This window comes from Oryx dammah, unplaced genomic scaffold, assembly GCF_014754425.2.
Source record: "Oryx dammah isolate SB20612 unplaced genomic scaffold, SCBI_Odam_1.1 HiC_scaffold_22, whole genome shotgun sequence".
NCBI classification, from domain to species: domain Eukaryota; kingdom Metazoa; phylum Chordata; class Mammalia; order Artiodactyla; family Bovidae; genus Oryx; species Oryx dammah.
In genome coordinates, this window is record NW_024070206.1 from 15623890 (window position 1) to 15644246 (window position 20357).

The window sequence follows — 20357 nt, forward strand, 5'->3', positions numbered from 1 at the left end:
CGGGGGGCGGCGGGGGGAGGCTAGCAAATGGAGGAGGGGGTGCTGAGCAGGGAGGGCTTCTTGCCTCGTCGTGCCCCATATTCACAGCCCCGGTGTGTCCCCGCCTAGCTGGGCCATGACGGGGCCTCTCCGGAGAGCTGCTGGCTGGTGGAGGAGCTGTGCTTGTCCGTGCCCACCCAGGGGACCAAATACATATTGCGCTGCAATTGCTGGCTTGCCAAGGACCGAGGAGATGGCGTCACCTCCCGTGTCTTCGACCTCCTGGATGCCATGGTGGTGAACATCGGGGTGAAGGTACAGGGGGCACCTGTTTGTGTGGATGGCATGGCATGGCAAAGTGAGTGCCAGGTGGAGGGGGTGAGCACAGGGGAGATGGAAGTGGGAGAAGGAGCAGACTCATCCCTGGGGCATTGGCCAGGGCTGCAGCCCTTTGTACCAGCAGCGCTTTGTACCAGCCGGACCCACATTGCTAGGAGCCACGAGGCTCAAATGTCTTCTTGTCTGCAGCTGTGTGACCTTGGGCAGGTCATCTGGCCTCTCTGGGCCTTGGTCTTCTCACATAGCACATGGAAATAATGCTTTCTATCCTCTCCCATGTAAGGAATTGATGAGAACTAATGAGACCACGAACAGTCCATGAAAAGCATGCTCTACATAGATGTACAGTCATTGTTCTCCAAAGGATGTTCCACTGACACCAGTAGGCTGGTGATGGGGACAGATGGCCTTTGGGATGCTGTGAGCCCCTGGGTCTCAGTGCAGTGAGAGCTGTCTGCCCAAGGTCCCCCTTAAGTGGAAAAGGCTGGAAGGCAGGTGCTGAGTGCCTGTCCCAGCTCCACCTCTAGCTGGCCAAATGACCTGGGCTGAGCTGTATGAAGTCACAGGTCAGTCCCAGGCAGGAAGCAAAGTGCCTGGGTGCTGGACCCAAGGACACGTGGTCAGCTGATGCCCCAGAGGCTTCTGTGACATGTGACCCTGCAGACTTCTCTTTCTCTGAAAAGCTGTGGGGTCAACAGAAGGTCCCAGCCCTCATCTCTGTTCCTGAATCCAAATCAATGGGCTACTAGATTTAGGTTGGAAGCTGTCCCACAAAGGTAAGAAGACATCGCCCTGGACCTGAGCGTGCCGTGCCTGTACTGTATGTGGAAACAAGGAAGGGCAGAGTTATGGGCTCTAAACTGTATTCAGGCAAGAGTGTGGATGCCTGCCCATCTCCTTCCTGCTGGAGAGCCGAACTTCCTACAGCACAGACACCCCCTCCCTTGCTCAGCCATCTGCGTCTGTGGCCAGACGGTCAGTGGGGGAGAGCACACAGTTTTTCCGGGGACCTCTGTCCTGACCCAGTTCCCAGCATGCATGTGTGTGTGTGTGCGTGTGTGCGCGTGTGTGCACGCGCGTGCGTGTGTGTGTCACCCCCAGTGCACATGCATGTCCCCTCTCGGTACAGCTCACCTCCCTCTGGGGTCTTTAATCTGTGGAAATCCAAACCCTCCCACCCCAGTTATTCATGTTACAAAAGAACACAGGTTTGTCACTTCACAAAGAACCCGAGGGCTCTTTGGACTGGCCACCTCCCCAGGACATTTGATATCAGACTGGAATTACAAAAGCCTGTTTCTGTGTCTCTTTCTGGAAACACATCTATGGCATAAAAAGAGATGGATCTGTGTAAAGAAGAGAAAAAAGATGGACCCTGAGAAGACAGGAGTCTGGTGAGCCCAGTCTTAAGGGGCCAGTCTCCACGGGGCCTCGAGTGCTTGCTTTGATTGTTCTGAGTTTGCTGGGTAAAAGCCGAGTGGTTAGGCTTCTGCTTTCATTCCCATAGCTCTGTGCCCACCACACACACCCTTGTTAGGTGGTACAAGAGGATTTTCCTGGGAAAGCAAAGTGTAGTTCAGATATTTCCCCGGCAAACGTGTCCTCCTGGCCAGGCCTGAAATACTACTTCTGACCTTGCGATGTGGTGGTGAAGGTTCTCCGTGCTGCCTGAAAAGGACAACGTCAGGGGTATGATCCCTGACATGAATAACATGGGTTCTGAATCTGAAGGCAACTGGTGGTGGGAATCCGGTGTCTGCAACAGTGATATTGCAGTGTGGGAGCCCCTAGGGAAAGGAGGGGCTGGCTGTGGGTATATGCAAGGAGATGGTCAGCATGGTGTGTCCTTGGCTGTGTGTGCAGGCCTCTCCTGAACCTTTGAGACCTAACTGGGCACCTGGCGAGAGGCTGTGGCATGAGAGGCCAGGGGCCAGAGGACACTCGAGATCAGGGGTGAAGATGGCCCCTCTTGCCCCGAGGCTGTCCCTCAAAGGAAGGGCCTCAAGGAAAGCACCACGCTGCAGGGAGCAGGCTGTTCTTGCCTCCTCTGGCAGAGACAAAGAGAACACAGCCTCTTTGGCACAAACCTCAGGCCAAAGGGCAAAACTCCAGTCTAAAGTGAAAAGCACCTATGATAGGTGGCTGGCCCACCCCACAAGGGAAAGAGCAGAGGTCCCTCAACCAGCAGCCCCGACACACTCCCCATCACTGACGCGCAGCGTGTGAGCTGGCCGTAACACATAGGAGGGATGGTCCCCTAGAAATGCTGCGGCCCCTTGATGCCAGGCCCAGAGCGGGCACCAAGGTGAGGAGTCTGTGGCTCTCTCAGCTCTGCCTGGTGCGCACCTCTATTTACGGAGAGGAGGCAGAGGCTGGAGAGGCTGGGCCATCTGCCCAGGCTCCACAGCTAGCAGCGGGGATGGCCCTGGGGTTCCGGTGGCACCCTGCATGTCTCCAGAAGCCACTGTGTGGCGAACACATGCAGCTGGGATGAACGGACTTAGGTCGGGCTTCTACAAACAAGGAGATCACTTAATGCTGGGGCGATCGGCCATGTTCCTGCTCCACACGTGTTCTCTCTCAGAAACTGAACTCCTCTCCAGCCCTGAGCCGGGCACAGCTGGGGACAGGGACAGTGACATGGCCTGGCTCTTGCTCTGCAGACACTCACGGTTGCTTAGTGGGAGGGCTCTTTTCAGAGCGGTGGAGCTCTGAAGAGGACGTGTTCTTTTGCCCCAGCGAGAGTGAAGCATAATAAATCGCCGGGGGTGATGGTTGAGGCCAAAGCCCAGGACTCGCATCCCTCTCGGGACAGGTGCTGTACGAAATGACGGTGTGGACAGGGGACGTGGTGGGCGGTGGCACCGACTCCAACATCTTTATGACCCTCTATGGCATCAACGGCAGCACAGAGGAAGTGCAGCTGGACAAGAAGAAGGCCAGGTATCTGGACGTGGCCTGTGCCCCTTGCCCCTTTGCCCCTCCACACACCCAGTCCTCCACCTTCCAGCCCCATCCTGCCTTCAGCCAGACTACCCTCTGACTCTCCCCTCATTCCCTGGGGCCTTCCAGCCTCCATGCCTCTGTCTGTGTGATTCCTCCCTCCTAGAATGCCTTTCATCCACTCTGTTGCAAGATCTTTCTGTTTCAAAGGCTAGCACAAATCTACCTTCTCCAGGAAGCCCTCCTGATCACTTCAGCCCATAGCCCTCTTTCTTTCCTTCCTTCTGTCACTGTAAAATGTTTATTGTAAGGTCTGGAGGTTACTGGATAGCATTGTGTCATTGTGAACCTCCTGCTTTCATTCTTTTTACTGTAGTAATGTAACCTGTTCATATTAGGGGGAGGTGGCTGAAGGGAACACAGAAGCCTACTCTATATTTGTAACTTGCCTACAAGTTCAAAATGATGGCATAAAAGTGAAAAAAAAAAAACATTCAATATTAAAAAACAATTGAACACCAATATCAGGCACTGTCTCAGACACTGGAGATGTTGCAGGAAGAGGGACCCCTTCCAGGGCCCGAAACTGGGCTCTTGTCTAACGCTCGGAAATGAATTGTCCGAGGAGACACATGTGCTGACAAAGCAAGAGATTTTATGGGGAAAGGGCACCCGGGTGGAGAGCAGTGGGTAAGGGAACCCAGGAGAACTACTCTGCCGCGTGGCTCGCAGTCTTGGGTTTTATGGTGATGGGATTAGTTTCTGGGTGATCTTTGGCCAATCACTCTAATTCAGTCTTTCCTGGTGGTGCACGCGTCGCTCAGCCAAGATGGATGTTAGCGAGAGGGATTCTGGGAAGTGGACAGACGCGCAATGTCTCCTTTAGACCTTCCCTGAACTCTTCCAGTTGGTGGTGGCTTATTAGTTCCGTATTATCAGGATCTCCTGTCATAAAACAACTCATGCAAATGGTTACTATGGTGCCTGGCCAGGGTGGGTGGTTTCAATCAGTGTGCCTCCCCTAACAGAGAGACAGTCCAACTGCGAAGAAAAGATGCTCAAACTCATGAAGTTTAACACCTGAGGGGACCACAACAACAGCACAGACACTGATGTGGGCTTATTTTATGTTGGACATTTCTCTAAGCCCTTTGACTGTATTGACACACTTATTTCTACCTACAACTCTATGAGGACTGTTATTATCATCCCTATTTTACAGATGAGAAAACTGAGACACAGCAGGGTCAAGTCATGCTGCTAAAGGTCCCATAGCCAGTAAGCTTTGGCCCTGGACAGTGCACCCAGGTGGCCCCAGTCTTAAGCCTTAGGTTCTACTTCCTCTTAAGATAGTTATCAGTAATGACAGTACTGGTGGACCTCTTTAGTCCTTCTAGAAAGCACCTGTCTGCGTCTTTCATTAAATCCCCAACTTAGCCCTAGGTTTTGTTTGGTTTTCTGTGTTCGGCCATTGTCCTCCAAGCCATCCCTGACCCCTGATATCTTAAGCATCACAGGGCAGAGACCCAGAACCCAAGCCTAAGGCTTGGGCAACCCACCCACAGCCACTCGCCTCTGAAACCACACTGCCATCTCCCAGAGATCTTGCCCAGCTTCTTAGCAATGTCTAAAACCCTTCCACTAAAGCTGGCGGGCAGAATCCTTTCTGAGCTCTCACAACTCCCGCCTCTGGCCTTGCGTGTGTCATGCACTCAATAAGTACGTCTGGAGGGTGGCAGAGGTAAGGATGGGAGGTATAGTGCTTGAGGGAGATGAAGTTGCTGAAGCTCTTGGCGGCCAGGTAGAGGCTTCTTCTCACAAACAGAGCAGTCCATGAGAGTGGGAACTCTGCTCATCTTATGCAGCTTGTGTCTGGGGGGATCCGATGAGAAGAGTTTTGGCCTCTCTTCTCTTAGCATTCCTATACTCTTATTATGCAACTCCTGTTTCCTCCTGGAATTCTCTCCTGAGCTGTTCTCCCCTGATAGTGATTGTAATAATGGTTAACATTCAATGAGCGCCTACTCCCTGCCAGGCACCATTGGAAGTGCTCTCTCTATATATATAGAGAGTTAATATATACATATAATAATATTTATATTAGCTATAATAATAATACAATTACATGTATTAATACACAACAAATAAAGTGCCTGAGGCATAGAAAGGTGAAGTAACTAACGCCCCAAGGTCACTCAGGTAGTCAGCAGAGGAGCTGGGATTTGAACTCACATAATTGTGGAAATAAAACAGAGGTCAAATGAGAACAGAGGCTGTATCTTTCCAGCTTGCTACACCAACAGTGTGAGCACCATCACTCGGTTTGGCAGAGGCCGAAGGCTCTCAGGATCCTGGAAAAGCTTCAGAGCACAGCATTATTTGAGGCAGGGGAGAACTGGAGGAGAGCTAACTAGAATTGAGGCAGCTCATCTGATAGGATTAAGTTCAGTCGCTGAGTTGTGTCCAATTCTTTGCTACCCCATGGACTGCAGCATGCCAGGCTTCCCTGTCCATCACCAACTCCCGGAGTTTACTCAAACTCATGTCCATTGAGTCACTGATGCCATCCAACCATCTCATCCTCTGGCGTCCCCTTCTCCTCCTGCCCCGAGTCTTTCCCAGCATCAGGGTGTTTTCCAATGAGTCAGTTCTTTGCATCAGGTCACCAAACTATTGGAGTTCCAGCTTCAACATCAGTCCTTTCAATGAATATTCAGGACTGATTTCCTTGAGGATGGGCTGGTTGGATCTCCTTGCTGTCCAAGGAACTCTCAGGAGTCTTCTCCAACACCACAGTTCAAAAGCATCAATTCTTTGGTGATCAGCTTTCTTTATAGTCCAACTCTCACATCCATACGTGACTACTGGACAAACCGTAGCTTTTACCAGATGGGCCTTTGTCAGCAAAGTGATGTCTCTGCATTTTAGTATGCTGTCTAGGTTGGTCATAGCTTTTCTTCCAAGGAGCAAATGTCTTTTAATTTCATGGCTGCAATCACCACCTGCAGTGATTTTGGAGCCCAAAAAGATAAAGTCTGTTACTGTTTCCATTGTTTCCCCATCTATTTGCCATGAAGTGATGGGACCGGATGTTGTGCTCTTAGTTTTCTGAATGTTGGGTGATTGCATAGGGGAGTATCTTTGGATTTATCTAGTTGGTCTTGAGTTGGGAGTGGGGGAAAATCAGGAAGGCAGGTTTGACTGAGTCCTGAGCGTCGTGGGCCCGCTGCTGGCAAGACTGCGGTCTGGCGGCCTGGGGCGGCTGCAGCAGAGCCAATGGGCAGAGCTCTGTTATCCTCGTCAGTCTGTGGCCGGCCTCCTCACTCTCTCACAGTCTTCACCTCCATGCTTTGACCTTAATCTTCAATCCAGCCCCAAATCCTTGGAATTTCTCGAATTAATTATCCCACTCTGACATTCCACCTTATTTTAGAGATGTACATAATTGCTGGTGGGAGAGATAGACACTTCTTTTCTGGTAGTATCTAAAGTCCAAAAATGCTTCTGAAAGTCACACCATTCTATAAATGCTTTGAGGCACCTTGTTAAAGAATTTTGTTTTTCTGAATCAAGATTTATGCTGTGAGAAGAGCCATCATTTCTTAAATACACTGGTTTGCAAGCTCAAGTCTCTTACCCAAAATATAGTCTGCTTTATTTCATTTGCAAGTGGCCCAGTGTTTGGCCTGTGTCTTGAAATCCTTGTTATAGATGTCAGCATCTCAACTTGGGGATTCGGACAGTGAGACCCAATGGGTTTGTGTCATTCTCATAGCTTAGTGCTGTGCAAAGAGATCCTCCCAAGAAATGGCACGTGACCAGAATGGGGGCGGGAACGGGCATGTGTCTAACAGAAGGCATTGTGTGGGTTTGCCTGCTGCAACAGCCTTGTTGTAAAATACTGTACCCAGAGGTCAAACTTGATAACCATTCCCTCAACCCCTCTCCCTAGTTGAAGTCCCCAACTTGTCATCTTGCCACTTTGGGGGAAACTGTTCATAACTAATTCACTTTGAGATGGTGGTGAATTGATGTGGTATTCAAAGAAAAAGAAAAATACCCTCAAAAGGAAATGCTTAAACCTAAGGAATATGTCTCTAACAGTGGAATTTGAGGCAATTAGTGTCTCTAATGGAGATAGGGATTCCTTTTAGGCAAAGAGATGTTTTTCTCTAGAGGAAATTAAGTGCCTGTAAGGAATCATCCCGAGGCCCAGTGGAAACCCCCATAAACTAGGAAATTTTTTGGTCTGGAAGCAAACCAGATTCTCAGAGCTCTGTTGGGTTTGCCCTTCAGAATGGCCCCTGGCTTCCACTACATACAAATCTTCCCAGCTTCTTGGCAATGTCTAAAACTCTTCCATTAAAAACTTGCCCTTGCAGCCTAAGGCTTGGGCCTGGTTAGCCTCAGGCTGTCCTCCATCAAGGAGACCACTGAGCGAGTGGCTGCTGGGCCCTTTCCCAAGGACATTCTTTGATGGGTGGAGAACAGAAGGAAAGCAGAACAGGAAGGGAGAGAGGCAGCGAGAGCTGCTGAGCTCCTTGGGGTGGATGAGCAGGGCACAGCCTGGGCCTTCAGCAGTCCGTCCTTCTGAGCCAGAGGCAAGGGCACGTGGCTCAGGGGTGGACCACTTCTCCAGCAGTGGCCCCTCAACGTGGGAGCCCTCCCACATGTCAATGGCGTTGTCTTGTGAGGGTGTGGGGAAGCAGAAAGAGGTGGCTGGTGAGTCGTAGAAGGATGAAGTTCCCTTTAGAATGTGGGCCTTTTACTCTGAGGAGACAGGTGTAATCAGGATTTAGCCTGCAATGAAGGACTAGGGGGAAAGTATAATCCAGGCTTCAGTTTTCTAAAAGAAAAAGCTTATTTCTCTCCCCCTTTTCCTTACACCTACCTGACCATAAAATCTCCATAAAGGGGAGATTGTTGGTTAAATTCAGATAGTGACAATTAAAGAAAAAGATGAAAAGAATTCTAACGTTCCTTTGATCTGCAACATTATACACCTAGCTAGAGTAAGGAATGGATGGGTTGAAAGATTGCTGAGGTCCTTTAATGGACTGGAACCTGGTGGTCCAGAGTCGATGATGAGAAAGTGAAAGGAGAGAGGCTAATATTTCCTGGGTTACACAGCTGGCTTTTGCAGTCCAGGAAATCAGCCAGAAATAGACAGATAGAGAGAGAAAGAAAGAAAGACATGGGGACCAAAGCTCTGATGGACAAAAGGTGTTTTAATCAACATGGTGTGGGCATAATACTGTTTTACAAGGCAGTTATTCTCAGATAAAGATTAAAATTCCAGACTTGCAAAACATAGGCGATCCATATTAAAGAGAGAGAGAGCTGTAAACAATCACTTTACCGTATGGTTCATAAGAAGGAAAAGGGTATTTATCACCGTATTGAAAAACTAGCGAAGGAAATGCCTGGATCCCTCAGCCCCGGGAGAGGCTTGCCTCTCCTCTTAATTCCTGAATATTCAGGAATTAATAAGGAACAGAGGATTCCTGACAGATCCAGAACAGCACACAGGAAGCCTCCTGTTAAATGCTTCCTGACATTTGAGAGAATATCCAGTTTGTGCGATGAGCTTGAGGGGAGTTTCTGAGAACTGCCTTCCAGTTACCACATGACCGGGAGACAGACAATTAAACTAGAGCAGGAGGAATTTAGGGCAGACTTCTGGGAGAGTGTTTTTACTTCTAATAATCGCAAAGTGCATGAAGCAAGTTATCAGAAGGGATTAGGCCTCTGTTCCAGTGCTTTGAAGACAAGGAGTAGTTAGTTTTTGGTTTGTAGCATTTGCAGTTCTAGCTCCCACTGGCTATGGCCTTTGTTTTTTAAAAAATATGTTTGCTCAAGGAAGCATAAAATTGCCATGCAGCGTCATATCTTCAGTGATACCTGTGTTACGCCCAGGGGCTTATCAGCATCAGCATCTGGAATCAGTGAGCAGTCAAGCAATGTCAGCACTGAAGACCGCATTTGCATGCGGCACTGCGAGAAGAGCAGTAGAAACAGAGATAGAGCATCGCTAAGACGATGCGGTCATTTCGGGAGAAAAGCAGTAATAGCAGCAAAAGCAATGTCACCTGCTGTTTTACAATTATTGGTAGTGTTATCCGACCAAGGGCTGCTGCATTCAGTTGCGCATATCACTTCAGTTCAGTTCAGTCGCTCAGTCGTGTCTGACTTTGCAACCCCATGGACTGCAGCATGCCAGGCTTCCCTGTCCATCACCAACTCCCAGAGCTTGCTCAAACTCATGTCCATCAAGTTGGTGAGGCCATCCAACCATCTCATCCTCTGTTGTCCCCTTCTCCTCCTGCCCTCAATCTTTTCCAGCATCAGGGTCTTTTCCAATGAGTCAGTTCTTCGCAACAGGTGGCCAAAGTATTGGAGTTTCAGCTTCAACATCAGTCCTTTCAATGAATATTCAAGACTGATTTCCTTGAGGATGGGCTGGTTGGATCTCCTTGCAGTTTGAAGGGCTCTCAAGAGTCTTCTTCAACACCACAGTTCAAAAGCATCAATTCTTCAGTGCTCAGCCTTCTTCACAGTCCAACTCTCACATCCATACATGACTACTGGAAAAACCATAGCTTTGACCAGACAGACATTTGTTGGCAAAGTAATGTCTCTGCTTTTTAGTATGCTGTCTAGGTTGGTCATAGTTTTTCTTCCAAGGAGCAAGCATCTTATAATTTCATGGCTGCAGTCACCATCTGTGGTGATTTTGGAGTCCAAAACGTCTCTTATTCTTTCCATTGTTTCCCCATCTATTTCCCATGAAGTAATGGGACTGGATGCCGTGATCTTTGTTTTTTGAATGTTGAGTTTTAAGCCAACTTTTTCACTCTCCTCTTCCACTTTCATCAAGAGGCTCTTTAGTTCTTCTTCACTTTCTGAAGGGTGGTGTCATCTGTGTATCTGAGGTTATTGATATTTCTCCCAGCAATCTTGACTACAGCTTGTGCTTCATCCAGCATTGTGCATATTGTGTACAGAAAGAAAAATGTGAATGGTACTGTCTAGAGTTGTATAGCGCACAACCTGCCCCACCATTCGTAGCAGCCATGTCACTCATAAAGCCTCATTGCAAGCTTTGCAGATATGGAATTCTTTCCACATTTTAAATTGATTTCACATCCATTTGGTCCTCATAACAGTTTTATGAGGTTGCAGGGACAGTGTCATTTTCCCCAGACTACAGATGAGGAAACAGTCCCAGAGAGGAGCTGGTGATTAACACAATGAGATTAGGACCCAGAACTGGTAACTCTTGATTCAGGACCGTTTCTGCCAGCAATTCACTTAACCCAGACTTTCGAGAACACCTCTGGGTGCAAGAGACAGGCTACTGGGGAGTCACTGGGAGCTGAGAGGTCTCTTCTCTCCTTATCCCGAATCTGTCTCCACCATGGCCTCCCCCCTCACCTTGGCCAGCCTCCCTCCTTCATGTCCCTCCTCTCCATCCCCAGATTTGAGCGGGAGCAGAATGACACCTTCATCATGGAGATCTTGGACATTGCCCCATTCACCAAGATGAGGATCCGAATTGACGGCCTGGGCAGCCGGCCCGAGTGGTTCCTGGAGAGGGTAACACGGCTGGACCTTCACCCTCCTTTCCTCCCACTGCCCACCCCTACTTCCTGCTCCTTTGGGTTGTCAGTGGGGTTTGTTAACCTGCAAATGTCACCTTAGATGGTTGTTACCGAGTCTGCCCCAGATAATATGCCCTTGGGTGTGAATTAATCAGGGAATGTAGTTTTATTTATTTGTACCCAGTCAAAACTGCCAGGGAATACAGCCTGCCCGGTCAGTGTAATGTGGACAGAGACCAGTGTGAGCTTCCTGGAGGGAGCGAATTGGGAGGAGTGAGAGGGGAGCAGCAGGAACTGGGTGGCGAGGTTCCCATGGTGGGAACCTGAAGCAGATGGTAGGGAGGCTCCCAGTTCCCCCACGGTCTCAGTGAACGGGCTGCCTCTTCTTCTCTGAGCCGTCCTCTCATCCCTTATCCATCAAAGGCCATCTGTCCTGAGTCCCCTGAGGCTCTGCTCCCCTTGTCCAGCCTTTAGCAGACTTTTCTTGAGCCAATAATACAGTGTTCCCTCCAAGGACAATCTGGCGAACTTGGGTCCACAGTTTTGTGGAGTCTGTGGCTGAAAGTGGCTTGGTTGGTCTATTTTTATGTCATTAATTCAGCAGACATTCCTGGTGCACGGTTATAGGCCCTCCTTGGAAACATATTTACATGAATTATCCACTTCCAGCTCACCAAGTAAAGTTAGTCATGGCGGGGGCTTCAGACTCCATGCCAGGCCCATGGAGTAGGGTCTTGTCCTGGAGAAGACCCTTTCCTCGTGCCTTAAGTCTAAGTCAGAAGAAGTTGTCTCAGGCCTGGGATAGTGGGTTCCAGGGTCTGGACAAGGGGGCCGCGTTAGTGGGTGGGCAGTTGGTGGAGGTGAGGGAGGTGCTCACACACTGGCCGGTCCCCTCGCCCAGATCCTCCTGAAGAACATGAACACGGGAGACCTGACCATGTTCTATTATGGAGACTGGCTATCCCAGCGGAAGGGTAAGAAGACGCTGGTGTGCGAGATGTGTGCAGTCATCGACGGGGAGGAGATGATGGAGTGGACGTCCTACACCGTCTCGGTGAAGACCAGTGACGTCCTGGGTGAGTCGGGGGCGGAGCGCTCCCTTCTGTGTTCACTGCCCACTTCCCCTGCCCCTCTCAAATTCTGGTTCAGGTCCCAAGCTCTGGCCAAGGCATTTTTCTTTGGTTAGCTTTTCAAAAGTAAGGCCAACGCATTTCCACAGAGTGTCGTCTTCTGCAAAGTATTCCTCCCCATGACTGATATGGCTCTATCCTTTCTGCATCAGAAAAATGGGAGAAAACGGTGCAGGAGTTTGGCTCAGAGGCCCTCAGTCCTCTGCTGCCTCCTGAAACCCCTCAGCCAGGTGCTGTTCAGCATGGCTGCCCTTGGGCCCCTTCCTACATCCCTGTGCGTGGCCACCATCTTCTGTGCTGGCTTTGGCCTGGGATCTTAGGATAGGGTAAGTCCTTGGGCCCACATGTGAGTGACATTCGAGTGCAGCAGTGACAGCGAGGATGTGACAGAGGCTGGCACAGGTGTACCAGGTGCTGGGAACCTACAGGAGGGCACCTTCCCTAGCCAGAGATTGGGGGCAAAAATCAGGGAGGGCTTCCCAGAGGTGGTGCAAAAGTGCAACCAAAAAGACAAACAGAAGCCAGTGAGGCAGATGGGACACCAGAGGAAGGGCCTTCCAAGCAAAAGCACCGATGCATGCAGAGGCCTGCAGCTGAAAGGGAAGCAGTGGGTGCTGCCTCCCTCCCCTCAACCAGTTCTGTCCCCTGGGAGCTGGTGCAAGGACCCTGCAAACTCACTCACACTACCTATAAATGGTAGTGAGGGATCCCTGGTTGGCCCTGCTAGTTCACACTTTCAACAGGGAAGCTCTCTGGGCACAGTGATAGGCACCTCTTGCAAATGAAGCCAAAGAAATGAAGCTTTCCTAAATTGGCAGCTCAGGCATACATGTTGGGTCAGGACAGCTGGCAAGGCACCAGATTTATGGCACTTCCTTTCTTCCTAAGAAAGAAGATTTCATTCTCTTTGCTCAAAGTTCCGAGTGTTCACTCATCTTCAAGTCCCTCATCCCTTCATGATGCACTCTCAGAAAGTAATAAGTTCATTGATAATCACGGAGTATGTATCAGAAAAGTTTCAAGGGGTCACCTCTCCCAGAAGCCTTTTCTTTCCAACTGGGTCACTACTTCTATTTGACTTAAGCAGACAATGAGCAGCTCTAGCATAGAATGTCAACCAGAGGCAGATGTGGGAACAAAGAACTTTCACATTGTATAGGAAGGTGTTTATTTCTAAACTGTAAAGCCAGTCTCCATGGCATGCCTTTAAGGATGGGTATATTTCCACAGAATACATGAGTTCTTGTACCAAACCATCCACACCTGCTAACCAGGACCCCAGTTAACCCAACAGCATTAACAAGGCTCAAACAGAAGACAAAGGATAGAGGTGTAGACTTGGGAGCCCCGGGACACTGGCCAGCCCTTTCTGACCTCATCCCTGGCTTCGACGACTCTGAACTTGCCCACGTGCACCCTTGGCTCCTCCCTGGATCCCAAGAGTGAAGCCAGAGCAAGAGGGCTGGTGATTCAGAGAGGCCAGAGCCCTTGTCTTGTGCACCCCAGGAGCGGGCACCGATGCCAATGTGTTCATCATTATCTTCGGGGAGAACGGGGACAGCGGGACCCTGGCGCTGAAGCAGTCGGCCAACTGGAACAAGTTCGAGCGGAACAGCACCGACACGTTCAACTTCTCTGACATGCTGAGCCTGGGCCACCTCTGCAAGCTGAGAGTTTGGCACGACAACAAAGGTAGCTCAAGGTCAGGGTGGGGGAGGGCAGACCTCAGCTCTTCACCCAAGCCCCTGCCCATCTCTCTGGCAGCGTGTGGGCCCTTCTGCCCCAGGGTGGCAGGAAACCGGGAACAGTAGATTGCTACCATTCTGATGTTTCCATCAGTTAGAAGAGCCAGTGTTTCGGGACAAAGTTCAGTCCCTCCTTCTCCACACCCCCCATCCCAGGGTAATGAGTAGCTCTTACTTTTTCTGTGATATCAGGGCATTAATTCTTCTTAGTTCAGACATTAAAATTAAGAGGGGTTGGGGAGAGGAAAGGGCTATATCACCAAATTCCCTTCGCATGAATTTTCCATAAAGGATTATGCTTGTTTAGTTATGATAGCAAATCTAAAATTAGTCAAACTCAGTTATAAATATGAATGATGGGATAGGATATAAGCCAAACAAGAAATTTATCTTCAAAATGCCAAAGGAACACTTTGTTACATCTGTAATTGTGACGAAGCTCATGTTCAATATTTCTTTCATAACTGCTTTGTTGTCGTCAGGCTGCTATGAACTTTTTTATTTTTCTGGCTTTGGGCCATTACGTTATACATTATATAATTGGAACAGAGTGGTTAAATACTAAATGTCACCTCCTTAAGACACATTATTTTCTTGATTTATTCCATTCTAACTCACCCTCTTGTCTTCCATTGAAACTGGCTTTGACAAGGCAATTCACTCAAACCCTTCTCGTCTTCTCTGAGTCTCCCCAACGAGTGGCCCAGAGGCGTCCTGACTGTTGTATTGTCCTTACTTTTTTAGATCCTGGCAGAGAACCAATATATCTGTCATGGTGACTGATGAAGCCTAATTTGGCAGCTTTAACATGCGTTAAACAATTAAACATGTTTTCCATAACATGGGATAAGCTCTGATTAAGCACAGAGAAAGTCCTCAGTCTTCAGAGCAATGAAATAATGAGGATTTGCACAGCCCTAAACTTTCAAATCTCACTGTACCCACTCAGTCATTCACTGAGGGAACATTACAGCATTCGCTACGTGCCTCGTGCTCTGTTAAGTATAAAAGATACAAACATTTGACCTTCGTGACAGTCTTATGAATGCTTGCACAGAAGAAGTTTATCATCTCTCTTTTCTACAACCAAGGAATATTGAGATCCCTGTGAGGTTTGAACAACTTACTCAGAAACACACAGCAAGAAATAGACATAACCAAAACTCAAATCCAGGTCTTCTGATGCTTTTTCCAGTAAACTATGCTGTGGGCCAGCCCATCCTGCCACTTCCATTCTGCCCAGCCAGTGGGCCGATGGGTCAGAAAAGAAAAGATGAGGAGATGAGGGCAGCTTCTTCTACCTCTGTTCACTATGTCCCCCATACATGTTGTCGGGCATTGGGGGAGGGTATCCTCTCCAGAAAAGTGAGAGGGGATGCTTATTCCTCACCTGTCCATTCATTGTCTTTATAAGTCTATGGAAAGAAACATATTTGCAAAGTATTCTCAGAATACCGCTAATGAATCTCTACTCTTTCCTAACAAAGAGACAAAACAAGATCCCTGAATTCTTTCTCACCCTCTCATTATCCATTATGATTGTCTTAGAGTTATCAGGAGGTTGGCTGGTAGCTAAAAGTCTGACAGTTATGAGTCAGATTTATTAAGATCATCTTTTGCCCCAGAGAATTCAAAAGATCAGGATAAGCCGCTCCCCATGCCACTCAACAAATGGGTGTCAGGACAATCACTTCAGTGTTTGATCAGGCTGCCATTGGCTCAGTAAAAGCACTGAGCCCCATTGTGTGTCTAATTCGAGTGATTTGACAGACCAGATTGATGCGGGTGGAGACAAGGTCTGTCTACCCTAGAATCCATGCATACAGTGTCCACACCAGAGGCAAACCACTGTTTAGGAAGTATATTCCCAGGAACTGTGCCCCTTCCTTAATCAGAAAGTCAGAAAGAAGTATATTTTACTTCTGCACTAATACACACTGGCAAGGCATTGCTCTTGAGGGCAGGGGCCTTGCCTTGTCCATATTCATCTTCATAAAGGTGCCTATGGCAGAGTGGAAACTCTTTATATCTTAACTTAGTTGAGACTCCATGCCCTCCCACCCCCAGGAAAGAGCTGTGAAATACCAGGACCACAACCTCTACCTCAGGAGCAACAGAGAAGCAAAGAGACTAGAACCTTGAGAAGGAAGAAATATTATTCCCAGTGAGTCTGAACAATCCCCTCAAGGTTCAACCACAAGATGGGATCAGAGGTCAAGCAGTTCCCTGATCACCTCCTGGTCAGGTCAGAGAACTGGGTAGGGGACAATTTCATGTAGACCATGGTGACCTCCCTCACTTTTCTAAGAAGGGAAAACAATGTTAGGGCCATTTTTTGTTTAGGGCCACTTTTAATATGAATATTTCTCTCTTCATATTAAAGTGAGGGTGAAGCAGTGACCAGAAAGACTGAGGATGCCCTTATTAAAGATCACAATTCTAGCTACACACTCTACAGTCTTTGGAGTCATGTATCTGTCCAGGGTACTGACTTCTCTCCAGCTTCTCTCAACTCTGGACTCTATCACTTGTTTCTAGGGTCTCCACCTTGGAGGCTGACTATTTTCAACCTGGACTGTTATAGATTTCTCTCAAGCTTGGCAAAATGGTTCAAACTGCCATACATTTCATCCTCAAGTCACAGCAATAAAAAGGCAGATAATTGTTGATCCAAGATAAGAGTTCATCTCTGTCTCCTGCTTTCAAAAGCTGCTATCTCCAACTCCATATTATCTAACTCCACCTGACTAAAGCCTACTGGTTCTTTGTCGCTTGGATGACTGTTCCTGTTGCTGCCCACATATTCAAAATCTGCCTTATTCCTTCTCAACCTGTTTCTCATCACAGACTTTCCAGAGTTCTCTTGGGCACTTGTGTTCTATGTTGTATCCCTCCTTCCAATGTATCTAGGAAAGCAAAGACTGACATATTTGAGAAAAGTGTTCCAGAAAGTCAAGCAGCAACATTCCAGGAGTCAGGGATAATGTTTGTCTTTAATGATGTCTATGTGTCCCTCTTTTGGGGCTTCCCAGGTGGCTCAGTGATAAAGAATCCACCTGCCAATGCAGAAAACAAAGATGACGTAGGTTTGATTCCTGGGTTGGGAAGATCTCCTGGAGTAGGAAATGGCAACCTGTTCCAGTATTCTTGCCTGGAAAATTTCATGGACAGAAGAGCCTGGTGCGTTACAGTCCATGGGGTCACAAAGAGTCAGGCATGACTGAGCACACACACCATCCATTGTCCATTCATCATAGCTTTGCTCTGTAAAGTTGCTGTAAACACTAAACCACTGCTGCTAAGAAAAACACAAGGTTAGATTCTTGCAATCCTCTGGTCACACATTTTCATCAACCAGTCAATGCATAACCTTATTTTGTGTTGGGGAAGGGGCTTTCCTGGTGGCTCAGACAGTAAAGTATCTGCCTGCAATGCAGGAGGCCCAGGTTCAATCCCTGGGTTGGGAAGATCTCCTGAAGAAGGGTATGGCAACCCACTCCACTATTCTTGCCTGGAGAATCCCGTGGACAGAAGACCCTGGCGGGTTACAGTACATGGGGTCACAAAGAGTCAGAGCAACAAACACATGCTGATCAAAGACACTTCATATGGTATACATTGTTGATTTATTAACAGTGAACTCATGGCCATCAACACTATTGATGAAGATAAAGGAAAGTTATGTGGCAAATCTATTTTCCCTGTAAGGCACATCACAGCCTTCTTGCACTTAGAAACACTAGACAGTTCTTTAGCACTATAACATAAAAATGTAAAAAAAAAGAAAAGAAACCCACAGCACTAAGTAGATGACAAAAACACTTGTTCATAGTGTGAGAGCTGAAACCAGAGTCATCTTGTTTAACCTCAACTGGCAACGTGAATTTTTTGCTGCTCTGCACATGTCCATGAATAACTGTGAAAGGACTGTGAGTATTGATTTTAGAGCTACACATAAATTTTATCAAGTAGGTGAATTTGCAAATATGGACACAGAAATAATAAGGTTCAACTTGATCTGTCCTTGAAAAGACAATATTTGAGCTAAGACCTAAAGAATTTATAGGAGTAGACATTTTGTGAGGTGTGGTGTTTATCAAAAATGAAGTGTGTTTGAGGCAGAATGGATAGAAAACATAAAAGCTCTAAAATATAAGAAAGACTGATATGTTTCAGAAATGAAATCACAGTTCAGAATGACGACAAAATAAGGGATGGGTGTGGGATCTAGAAAGTAGACAAGAATCAGGCCATGCAAGGTATTATAAGTCTTGTCAAGGACTGGATCTTTATCTTAATTGTCCTGAGAAGCCATCAAAGGGTCTCAGAACAGTAGTCATGTAGGGAAGATTATCATAGTGTCTGTGGGGAATAGGTTAGATGGAAAAGAAAGCCAACTTCAAAAGACTGGCTAAGAGATGATGGGAGATAACGGTGCCCTGCACGATGATGGTAGCAGTGGGGAACGGAGAAAATGTAGAAAGATTTGAGAAATGCTTAAGCAGAAGGCTTATTAAAGGATTGGCTGAGAAGGAAAGTTGAGCAAGAAGGGTAAGGCTGCTGCAGGAGCTTCTTCCTGGCATGTTTAATTTAAAGGTCTGGGAGACATCTAGGAGTGATGGTTAGTAACAGTTGGGTCTGGAGCTCAGGAGTCAGACTAGTTGGGAGATACTGATATGAGACATTGATCTAAGAGTTGTTCGTGCAGAAGCTTCACTGAAGCCATGAGAGTGAGGAAATGAAGCTTCAGAAAAACAAGAGTGACCAAGAGCAGGTTCCTGAGTACCCCCATGTTTGAGGTTAGAGAATAGAAGGGAAGGCAGAGGAGAAGGAGGAGGAAAGGGGGAGGCAAATGGGTGGCCTCAACATGTTTTCACTTTCTAAAGGAATGTGTTCAGGGAGAGAGACCCTACCTATGGAACTATTGAGGACTGTTCACTGACCATGAAACCCCAAAATGTAGTGTGTTGGTTCATGATACCATAGTTCCCTGGGCATAAATTTAATAAAGAAGCTATGAAACCACATTTGTTTTCAAATAGCAAAGCAATTTAAACTACTTTAAATGTTTATTTCTTCCTAGCAACTTCCCAGAATCCCTTGTTGAGAAATTTTGTTATGCAGCCAAACATTTAAGTCATTGTAACAGGGAGGAAGGAGGGGAAGATAAACAGTCTTCCATCATTTGTGGACTCATGTTTGTAAGATACAAATGTTCATCACTGCCTCTTAAGTACTCCTCCTCCTCACCTCCCACACGCAAAATGTCAGGGAAACTTTCTCACCAATCTCACTCTCTTTGTTTGCTGGTCCTTTTTGAGATGTGTAATTGCCTTTTCATTCCTGATTGTTCCAGTCCATCCAGTGAATGGTATGATATATATGAATTTGCAGCAATGAGAAGTCTCCAAGATGAACATCCATTTTAAAAGTTTTCTTTTCACTCTCTTCTCTTTCCTAGCTCTGCCATGAATTCATCTCCCTGTTTATGATGAACAAACTCTCTGATGGACTAACCTCCTCACTGAAAGTTCTTCCTATTGCCTTACCTTACTTAAGCCCTCTCCTCGAATAGTCATATTTGTAACTATATGCTCAGCCTGGCTCCCTTACTTAACTAGCATCTCCATGAGTACCATCGTCATATTCATCACTCTTCCCTAATGCCCCTCACACTGCCTGTAATGCAATGGGGGCTTAATATAGAATTTAATACTTCTGTTTCAAGCCCTCATATACCAACCCTGTTTTCTTATGCCTCTACCACAGGGAACCCACATTTCTTCTGGATCAAAGCTTTTCCTTGTGTCTTAATACTTTCAAAAAGTGGGTGCTGGTCATGCATTTCAGGGTCATCACTAGGTCCTCTAATAATGGCTTCTCCCCCTCCTCGGACACTATGCATATATCTAGACGTTCTCAGCTTTCGACTTTCATTTTCCTTCTCTGCAGAAACTCTACACTCAAATTTATCTCATCCATGTCAAAACCCTGAAAGGAAAGGGGGACAGTTTAGCACCTTGAAAGTGAAACTGAGGTCTCTCAGTCATGTCCGACTCTTTGCGACCCCGTGGACTGTAGCCCACCAGGCTTCTCCGTCCATGGGATCCTCCAGGCAAGAGTACTGGAGTGGGTTGTCATTTCCTTCTCTAGGGGATCTTCCCGACCCAGGGATCGAACCAGGTCTGCTGCATTGCAGGCAGACGCTTTAACCTCTGAGCCACCAGGGAAGCCTGTTCAGCACCTTGGACAGCTCTAAAACTATCCACCCATCGTTTCTTGCTACTATTTTGGTTTAGTTTGGCCTTGGAGAAGGCAATGGCACCCCACTCCAGTACTCTTGTCTGGAAAATCCCATGGATGGAGGAGCCTGGTAGGCTGCAGTCCATGGGGTCGCTGAGGGTCGGACACGACTGAGCGACTTCACTTTGACTTTTCACTTTCATGCGTTGGAGAAGGAAATGGCAACCCACTCCAGTGTTCTTGCCTGGAGAATCCCAGGGACGGGGGAGCCTGGTGGGCTGCTGTCTATGGGGTCGCACAGAGTTGGACATCACTGAAGTGACTTAGCAGTAGCAGTGAAGTACAAAACAAAGCAGGGCAAAGACTAACAGAGTTTT

The 20357-nt window shown here is 47.6% G+C and overlaps 1 protein-coding gene across 2 annotated transcripts in view; it reads left to right on the forward strand.

The window, feature by feature from the left end:
* LOXHD1 (lipoxygenase homology PLAT domains 1) overlaps window positions 1–20357 on the forward strand; it is a 198251-nt gene that overhangs the window by 155670 nt on the left and 22224 nt on the right. Inside the window, exons 33-37 of one of the 2 annotated variants that reach the window (XM_040264546.1) lie at window positions 109–294; window positions 3134–3261; window positions 10740–10857; window positions 11764–11938; window positions 13499–13684. In XM_040264546.1, the coding sequence (XP_040120480.1) occupies window positions 109–294; window positions 3134–3261; window positions 10740–10857; window positions 11764–11938; window positions 13499–13684 (793 nt within the window). The remainder of the gene's footprint in view (window positions 1–108; window positions 295–3133; window positions 3262–10739; window positions 10858–11763; window positions 11939–13498; window positions 13685–20357) is intronic. The other variant, XM_040264547.1, reaches the window with a different exon arrangement.